This window comes from Zerene cesonia, unplaced genomic scaffold, assembly GCF_012273895.1.
Source record: "Zerene cesonia ecotype Mississippi unplaced genomic scaffold, Zerene_cesonia_1.1 Zces_u001, whole genome shotgun sequence".
NCBI lineage: Eukaryota > Metazoa > Arthropoda > Insecta > Lepidoptera > Pieridae > Zerene > Zerene cesonia.
In genome coordinates, this window is record NW_024045131.1 from 752,886 (window position 1) to 762,523 (window position 9,638).

The window sequence follows — 9,638 nt, forward strand, 5'->3', positions numbered from 1 at the left end:
GCCGCGCCCGCCGCGCCCGCCGACCCGCCGCGCAAGCGCCTCGACACCTGCCGGGTAACACGCCCACACACACACACACGCACAGAGGGAGAGAGAGAGGCACACACAGATACACAGAGAGAGATACATACAAACCGACACAAAGAGAGAGAGGCAGACACACACACAGACATAGATCGATAGAGACACATACACACACACACACACACACACACACACACAGGCAAACCCAGAAAAAGAGAGAGAGAGAGAGAGAGAGAGAGAGAGAGAGAGAGAGAGAGAGAGAGAGAGAGAGAGAGATTCATACACACACACACATACACGGCCCGTGTTCTTCTCCATAACCTTGATACTACCCCCCAAGGGGGTAAAATAGGTCATCAAGTTTGCACCATGAAAATTTATTAAGACCGCGCAGGCGAAGCTAGTTTTAGTATGAATTAAATTTCAGGTCAACGGTCAGTCAGCTCACTTCGGACAGATAAGTGAAGGGTCACCGATCACACCGCGACGGTCACAGTTCAGGTGATTATCATTCATTCGTTCATTCATCACACATGTTAAAAACATACAGACATATCATTTAAATAGTTGTTCTAGCTCAGCTGAAATTTATATATCGCTATATTGTATACATAAATAAATGAGTTTATGCTTTGTAGTCTAATGTTTTAAACTGAAAATATCAATGAACTGAATACACTTTGTATGTTATATTTTCCGTTAAGCTTTTTAACTCTTTATTTTAATAAAAAATGGTTGTGGTGTTGTTGTAAGAGATTTGATTTTTTTTTAATTTGCGGGTAGTTCACGATTAATATAATGATTTGAGGGCAGGTTTGGTCGTAACAGGTCCTCCAGCCGTCGCACTGAGGGGCGGAGTTCACCCCAGCTGTCTGCTAGTCCACCTGGTGAGTATTTTTATTTAACTAACCAATAAATGAACATATTAAATAAAAAGACTTTTTAACGGATTTTAAACGCGATTCATTCATTTCACGCTAACTTCAAAATTGGATTAATTAATATAATTTAATTGACCGCTTCCTTGGTACAGTGGTTAACGCGTGAGCGTAGAACCAAGGGTTCGATTCCCGGTGGGGACGCACAAAAAAAAAATGTTTCGGTCTGGCAGGACACAGAAGGCTGATCACCTACTTGTCCATAAAAAAAAAATTATCAGTGAAACAGATGTATATAATCTGCCCCATACCCCAGTAGGGGACACCGGACTTCACATCTTCTAATATATAAAATTCTCGTGTCACAGTTTTCGTTGCCAAACTCCTCCGAAACGGCTGGACCGATTCTTATGAAAGTTTGTGTGCGTATTGGGTATGTCTGAGAATCGGCCAACATCTATTTTTCATACCCCTAAAGGATAAGAGTAAGGCAGAACAGCGTTTGCCGGGTGCAGCTAGTTTTTTAATATAATTTAATTCCGTTAAAAAGTCTTAAATCCCATTAAATAAATTACATAACCGTTATAAAATGTATATAATAAAGTAATGATTATTTCGTTTTAAAGATTCTTGTCTATTTGTTATTCATCATTCTAATAGCTGCGCCCCGCGGTTTCACCCGCGTAAGTCCGTATCCCGTAGGAATATCGAGATGAAAAGTTGCCTATATGTTATTCCAGTTGTCCAGCTGTCTACGTACCAAATTTCATTGCAATCCGTTCAGTAGTTTTTGCGTGAAAGAGCAATAAACGCACACACATCCTTACAATCTTTCACATTTATAATATTAGTAAGAAGTAGGATTAGTAGGATTCAAATCAATCGAAATATGATCATTCATTCATAATAAGGAAGCAGCAGAACTTAATTATTACAGGCTTTAGTTTCTATAAATATATTTGTACTAATTAAACAGTTTAATTAAAATTTATTCATTTATTTACTTGATTTATTTAGCCAAACCAGGGGCCTTATTGTTATTGAGCGACTTCTACCAGTCAACCTATGTATAGGATTTTTCTAGGAAGTCAGTCAGTCAGTCAGTTCAGAACTAGATGGCGCTGTGATAAATTTCTATTTAAAAATATAATAATATTTTCAGGTCACACGCCTCACCGCGTTTCTTCACTAGGCGGCACCCCGGCGACGCCTGGCTCGCCACTGGGTATAATTTTAACAATTTTTAATTAACCTGCTATTAATGTTATATAGTATGTAAAGTTTATAATAAAATATAAAACAAATGGCAAATATCTTAATAAAATGTTTAATTCTTTTGTTTTTTTATAGCATTTTTTAAATATTTTAAATAAACAAATAGAAAAAAATTGGATCCTACTTCATAATCGACTTTTTTGATTATTTTTTTCAACTATTGAAGTGTATGTATGTCATCATCAATCCTACCATGGTGTAACCTCACCAGCTGGACCGATTTTGATAGAATTTTTATTTCAGCGTCACCCTCCGTCCGCGAACACCACCACCAGAGGGCTAATTCTACTGGACCCACGATAAGCTTAAATATAAGTGAGTATACTTTTCATTCTTTAAATAGAAAAATATAATTTGAACTTGTTAATTAATATTTGATGTCAAAAATAAAACAAGTTAACACAGAACTTATAGAATATCGAGTTTTTTTGTTTGTTTGAACGCACTAATCTCGGGAACTACTGGTGCGATTTGAAAAATTCTTTGGGTGTTAGATAGCCTATTTATTGAGGCTTGAAGTATTAAACATATTGTTACATATTATATATAAAATTCTCGTGTCACAATTTTGTTATCAAACTCCTCCGAAACCGCTGGACCGATTCTTATGAAATTCTGTGTTACATATCGGGTACGTCTGAGAATCGGCCAACATCTATTTCCCATACCCCTAAATGATAAGAGTAAGGCAGAACAGCGTTTGCCGGCTCAGCTAGTGTTATATAAAAAATCGATTTGATTTCATCTGATTTGCTTGACTTAATCTCATCTCTGCAATATGATATGATTCCAGGCGGGGAGCCCGGCGAGGCGGTCATAATAATAAACGAATCGCCAATGGTTGGATCTTCCGTCTCTGTCAGGCCGCACAGTCCGTCTCACTCGCACAGAGGTAGAATCCTACTAGATCTGTCTATCTAGTATATAGAACTAGTATATATGTTATGTATAAGTCAGTCAGAAGTCGTTTTATCGTTAAATGTATTCATAAATTAATGAAATAATGATATGTTTCAGTGCGAGAGAGGTCGTCCCTACCGGGGCCAACTGCGCAGTCTCCGGCGCAGACGTCCCTGTTCCCCAATCTTGGGACCATTGCTGGTATTTTTATTGGTTTATTTGCAATTTTTAATTAATTGTGCCATCAGCCCATATGTGTTCCCACTGCTTGGACACAGGCCTCCTATGAGGGTTCAGGCCATAATCCAGCACGCTGGCCAAGAGCGTGTCGGCAGATGTCACATGTCGGGGAGCTTTTGATTCTTGGACATGCCGGTCTCCTCACTTTCGTACAGTGATGTTATCCACATGAATTGAAAAATCAATTTATTTCCTGCACGCCGTCGTACATATATAGCCTATAGCCTTCCTTAATAAATGGGCTACCTAACTAATCTAATTTTTCAAATTGGACCAGCAGTTTCTGAGATTAGTGCGTTCAAACAAACAAAACTCTTCAGCTTCATAATATTAGTATAGTTTATTAACATTATCTTGCACGTCTATCAACAAATGTTCGTTCATGTGCTTCCTTGTGCTGCACCATAATTGATGTGACTTTTCACCGGCGATAGTACCAGCGGGCTCCGGCACGGGCCCGGCGGCGCCGTGGCGGGCGCGCTTGGCCACAATTAAGAATTCATTCCTTGGCTCGCCACGGTTTCATCGGAGGAAAATGCAGAGTGAGTGATTTTCTTCTCTTCTTATATTCTACCAGCTGCACCCTCTTATCATTTAGGGGTATGAGATATAGATGTTGGCCGATTCTCATAGATACCGGATAAGCACAAAAAATTTCATCAAAATCGGTCAAGCCGTTTCGGAGGAGTACAGCAACGAAAACTGCGACGCGTGAATTTTATATATTAGAAAATTTATCTCTCTATGTATGTTTTTTCATAAATTATTATTCAAACTCAAACATTTATTCATTCAACTAGACTTTTTATAGAAGCACTTTCGCATCGTCAAAACACAGTTATAACATTTACCACCGGTTCGGAAGGCAGTTCCTACAGAGAAGAGCCGGCAAGAGACTCTGTAGTTGCTCTTTTAAAATAATATGAATTTTTTATTTAAATTCTACATAATATACATTTACTTTGTTATTTTATATAATATATATTTATTCTACATAATATATATTTAACATACATGTACATAACAATGATGCCAATGAACTGACCTGTGGTTCTTAACCGATAACATTCCATGGATTGTCATCCTACTATCCTACTAATATTATAAATGCGAAAGTTTGTAAGGATGCGTGTGTGTTTGTTGCTCTTTCACGCAAAAACTGCTGAACCGATTGCAATGAAATTTGGTACGTAGACAGCTGGACAGCTGGAATAACATATAGGCAACTTTTTATCCCGATATTCCTACGGAATACGGACTTACGTGGGTGAAACCGCGGGGCGCAGCTAGTCTTGGATATATTCATTAATGCTATAGTAAGCTCTCTGCACTAATACATCTTTAATATAGTTTAGTAATATAGTTTTTAATATTAAATTAAGTGTACGCTTAAGTGCAATGAATGATTCTGTATTAAATAAATAAATAGACTCTGTCTGTTTGTCTTTTCGTCACACCTAAAACCGCTAAACCGATTTGAGTGTATTTTGGATGTAGTGCGAGACCCGAGAAAGGACTATCCCGGAATTCCACTAGAATAGAATCTATGTGGGGATAACCCCGGCACGTAGCTACTAAGCGATCAAAGCCGCGGGCGAAAGCTAGTAGATAATATGCCCTATTTTAATATATTATAACGACAATAAATATTTTTATTGTTTATTTAAGTTAATTGTGTCAAATATACATTATTTCATAATTTAAATGTGGCAATTATCAATAATTCGTTTACCATTTGATTTGAACGAAATTTGTTTGATTTGATGTGATTTTAAGTCCGTAGATAAGTTTGTCAAATGTACTTCATTAATTTTTCTAGATAATTCGCTATTTTATGGTTAAATAGTCGTAAATATCAATTATTTATTTATCATTTGGTTTGTAATAAAATTTATCGATTCATTTGATTTCACTTTGTCAAACGTACATCATTAATTTGTTAAAATTATCATTCGCAGTATTTATATTTATTTATCATTTGATTTGATTTGATTCAAATGCATTAGGTAATAAATTGATGTAATGACCAATCATTATTTAATTATATCATTTGATTTGATTTTTGTATATATGTAAGGGAACCTTTTTGTATAATTATAAATTGTAAATTTTAAAAATATATGTATGTATGAATATTGTAAACATAAAATTGTAATTGTAAATTTGATTTGATACAGCTTCTTCAGAAGAGGTCCACCTCACCCCGGAAAGCTCTCCGGAACTGACGAAACGCTCCTGGTTTGGCTCGCTTTTATTATCCGCGGATAAAGAGGAGACATTCACAGCACTTGTCAAGGGGAAACCGCTGGCCACCGTTAAGGCTGACTTGATACACGCGTTCCTGAGTGTGAGTATTGGGTGTTGGTTTGACTGACATTAAAAAATTGATGTTTTTTGGACATTTTTGAACATATTTTTAGCAATGTCATTGAAGCTATTTCTGACATATTTCTTGTAATGTCATTGAAGCTATTCCTGACATATTTCTTGTAATGTCATTGAAGATATTCCTGACATATTTCTTGTAATGTAATTGAGGCTTTTTTGACATGTTTCTTGTAATGTCATTGAAACTATTTCTGACATATTTCTTGTAATGTCATTGAAGCTATTTCTGACATATTTCTTGTAACGTCATTGAAGCTATTCCTCCCATATTTCTTGTAATGTCATTGAAGCTCTTCCTGATATATTTCTTGTAATGTCATTAAAGCTCTTCCTGACATATTTCTTGTAATGTCATTGAAGCTATTCCTCCCATATTTCTTGTAATGTCATTGAAGCTCTTCCTGATATATTTCTTGTAATGTCATTGAAGCTATTTCTGACATATTTCTTGTAATGTAATTGAAGCTATTCCTGACATATTTCTTGTAACGTCATTGAAGCTATTCCTCCCATATTTCTTGTAATGTCATTGAAGCTCTTCCTGACATATTTCTTGCAATGTCATTGAAGCTATTTCTGACATATTTCTTGCAATGTCATTGAAGATATTCCTGACATATTTCTTGTAATGTCATTGAAGCTATTCCTGCCATATTTCTTATAATGTCATTAAAGCTCTTCCTGACATATTTCTTTTTATGCCATTGAAAATTTTTTCTGCCATATTCCTTTTGATATCATTGAAGCTATTTCTGACATATTTCTTACAACTTAATATCATTATAGTTCTATCAATATAAGTGCATTATTGTAATATTTTGATAATAAATTTTCATCCTGCATTTTCAGATAGCCGAACTATCCCACAGTGTACTCAGCCCGATGTCTTTTCGGGTTGAGTATAAGCGTGGCTCCAACGCGCCGGCCATGTTCCAACGGCACGTGAGATTTCAGGTAAGGAAGGAAGAATGAAAGAAAGGGAAACAGAAAGATAGAGCCGGAGGCCCATATCTTTTTCCTTACCCTTCCCAGTCCTTTCCTTTGTTCCTATCGCCAATCCTTTCTTAATCCCTCTCCAAAAAGTCGGCAATCCATTTGTAGAGGCGTAAGGTCTGCAATGGCCCTTATGCCTCTCCAAATGTTCATGGGCGGTGGTAGCGCTTACCGTCAGGCGTTCCACCAGCTCCATTGCCGACTGTAAGATAAATAAAAAAAAAAAAAAAATAGAAAGGATGGCAAATTACACAGTACATAGAGTAGAGATATATGCGTGGATGGACAGTCATGCAGAAAAAAATATCTTACTGTCTTATTCACAATGGCCTTTTCCTAAGATAAATGACTAAACATTTGAGTAATTACAAACGTTTTGATGTGAAACATCTGTAGCCGCACGTAAAACCGATTTCTTGCGTGGCGACGCGTGCCGTGGCGACGCGTCGCCACGCTAAATGATAGTGTATAATATATACAGTCTACATGCAGTAGTGTGTACGGTGTAATATTTTATTTTATCATTATGACATATTTAGTTCCTGTCACAATATGTTCTTTTCTGCATATTACTTTTACAAAATAATGTCGATGTTTCACATCTGCCAGGCGTCCCGTGACGGCTCACATTATTTTATTTTGATTTTGAGTGTAATAAATGGTTGGTGTGATTTGAATTTAACTATTCCCATATTATGTACAAATGTTCGTGTCGTTGTGTTTGTTACCAGCATGCTCCAAACGGCTGAACCGATTTTTATGTAATTTCCTGTCCATATCGGGTAGTTTCGTAAATATCGTTCGAATAACGTTTGATTCTGGTAGTTTATATAAAAATGTAATTTTGAATTTTTTTTCAGGTCGACATTTCTACAATAACGAAAGCGCCAGGTGAAAACGGAAAGGAGTATTTATACGCCATCACGTTTACATTATTATCTGGTAAGTTTGTGTCTCTTTTATTGTAAAATTGCTGAACCGCTTTTGATGCTATTTATAGTGGGCATATTTTAATTATTATCCACGATGCGATTGATCCACAGGTTAACAACTAATTGCAATTTATAATGACAATGATAAAAGTTATATAATTATGACTATTTCATCATCATCATTACCAGCCTATACATGTTCCCACCGCTGGGACACAGGCCTCCTATGAGGGTTCAGGCCATAACCCAGCACGCTGGCCAAGTGTGATTTTTGGACGTGCCTGAAGTAAATACACAGAAGTAATGGACATATTCGGATAATGCTTTGTTGTCAAGTGGGAGGACCCTGAAAACCAGCGTTAAGCCGACCGTATCGACATAGCATATGCTCAGTGGGCCCACCCTTTAGGTCGCCACAATAGTTATTACAGTTATATAAACTCTTATAGTTGCTTTTCAGTGTTTAACTGTGTAAATTATCTTTTATTTTACGTCTTTCATTTTAAATGCGATTTGAAATTTTACGCGAGTATTATACATTTAGATATTAAAGACATAGTCTTCCCGTGACCACGCTCATTGTAACGTGTTCGAAACGTCGGGTTAATAATATAATGAACGAATCGCGTGAAATTTAAAATCCGTTTAAAATTCCTTTAATTTCTAAAATTAATCTATTTCTATTCTCATAAGTGAAGTCCCGTGTCCTCCTAGTGGGGTATGGGACAGATGATGTACATCTGTTTCACTGATCGATTTACTTTATGGACAAGTAGGTGATCAGCCTTCTGTGTCCTGCCAGACCGAGACATTTTTTTTATTGTGCGTCCCCATCGGGAATTGAACCCAGGACCCCTCGGCTCTACGCTCACGCGTTAACCACTGTGCTAAGAAGGCGGACAATCTATTATTTATTAATCTGTACTCATATGCAATCGTTAAATTGTTGAAATCGCGTTGGTTAAGGCAACATACGTCGGTTCCGGCGCGTGTGCGAGGTGGTGCAGGCGGCGGTGTGCCGCGCGCCGGGCGCGTCGCGCGCGCCGCCGCACCACCCGCCCTCGCCGCGCGCCGCGCGCCGCAACCTGCAGCCGCTCAGTGAGTACCCGGACGGACAGACAGACGATATGTGTAGACTCTATATGGTCACTTACCGTGACTTATACTGACTAGGGTGACAGCTGAACGATCAACAGAGACTATACGGTGACTTACGGTGACTTATACTGACTAGGGTAACAGTCAAACGACCTACAGAGACTATACGGTGACTTACGTTGACTTATAGTGACTAGGGTGACAGTTAAACGACCTAAAGGTAGCTTATAGTGACTAGGGCGACAGTAAAACAATTTATAGACACTATACGGTGACATACGATGACTTATAGTGACTATGGCGACAGTAAAACAATTTATAGACACTATACGGTGACATACGATGACTTATAGTGACTATGGCGACAGTAAAACGACCTATAGATAGTATACGGTCAATTACACTGACTATAGCGACAGTAAAACGACCAATAAAGACTATACAAAGACGATGTGGTGACGGGTTACGGTGACTTATAGTAACTATGGTGACAGTACAATGGCTTACTATGCCTATAGCCACAATACAGCGACTAACTGACACTGTCGCGACTATACGTTGACTATACTGAGAAGAGCGACGGTAAAACGACTTATGGAGACTATACGGTGACTTTCGGTGACTTGAAGTGAGGCTAACTGACACTATTGCGACTAAACGGTGACTTACGGTGACTATGGTGATAGTGCGAAGGCTTATTGTGACTTTATAGTCAGTACAGTACACTGTCGCACTATCCGTTGACCATACTGACTAACTAGTTATTAAATGAGAATTTTTTAAATTTATTTTTAACTGACGATCCCGACATAGACATATCAATAAATAAATAAGTGTAGCGCTTGGGTAAGTAAATTAAACACCGGCGATCCTCGAGAAAGTGTGTTTATTGCAATCAGCGACCTTATAT

At 37.7% G+C, this 9,638-nt stretch overlaps 1 protein-coding gene across 1 annotated transcript in view; it reads left to right on the forward strand.

Moving 5' to 3' along the window:
- Positions 1 to 9,638, forward strand: part of LOC119838065 (serine/threonine-protein kinase BRSK2) — a 40,220-nt gene that overhangs the window by 26,184 nt on the left and 4,398 nt on the right. Inside the window, exons 11-22 of the mRNA XM_038363873.1 lie at positions 2 to 54; positions 452 to 525; positions 838 to 911; positions 2,065 to 2,127; positions 2,421 to 2,492; positions 2,971 to 3,069; positions 3,195 to 3,278; positions 3,752 to 3,859; positions 5,495 to 5,664; positions 6,555 to 6,659; positions 7,559 to 7,640; positions 8,597 to 8,728. Coding sequence (XP_038219801.1) covers positions 2 to 54; positions 452 to 525; positions 838 to 911; positions 2,065 to 2,127; positions 2,421 to 2,492; positions 2,971 to 3,069; positions 3,195 to 3,278; positions 3,752 to 3,859; positions 5,495 to 5,664; positions 6,555 to 6,659; positions 7,559 to 7,640; positions 8,597 to 8,728 — 1,116 coding nt within the window. The remainder of the gene's footprint in view (position 1; positions 55 to 451; positions 526 to 837; positions 912 to 2,064; positions 2,128 to 2,420; positions 2,493 to 2,970; positions 3,070 to 3,194; positions 3,279 to 3,751; positions 3,860 to 5,494; positions 5,665 to 6,554; positions 6,660 to 7,558; positions 7,641 to 8,596; positions 8,729 to 9,638) is intronic.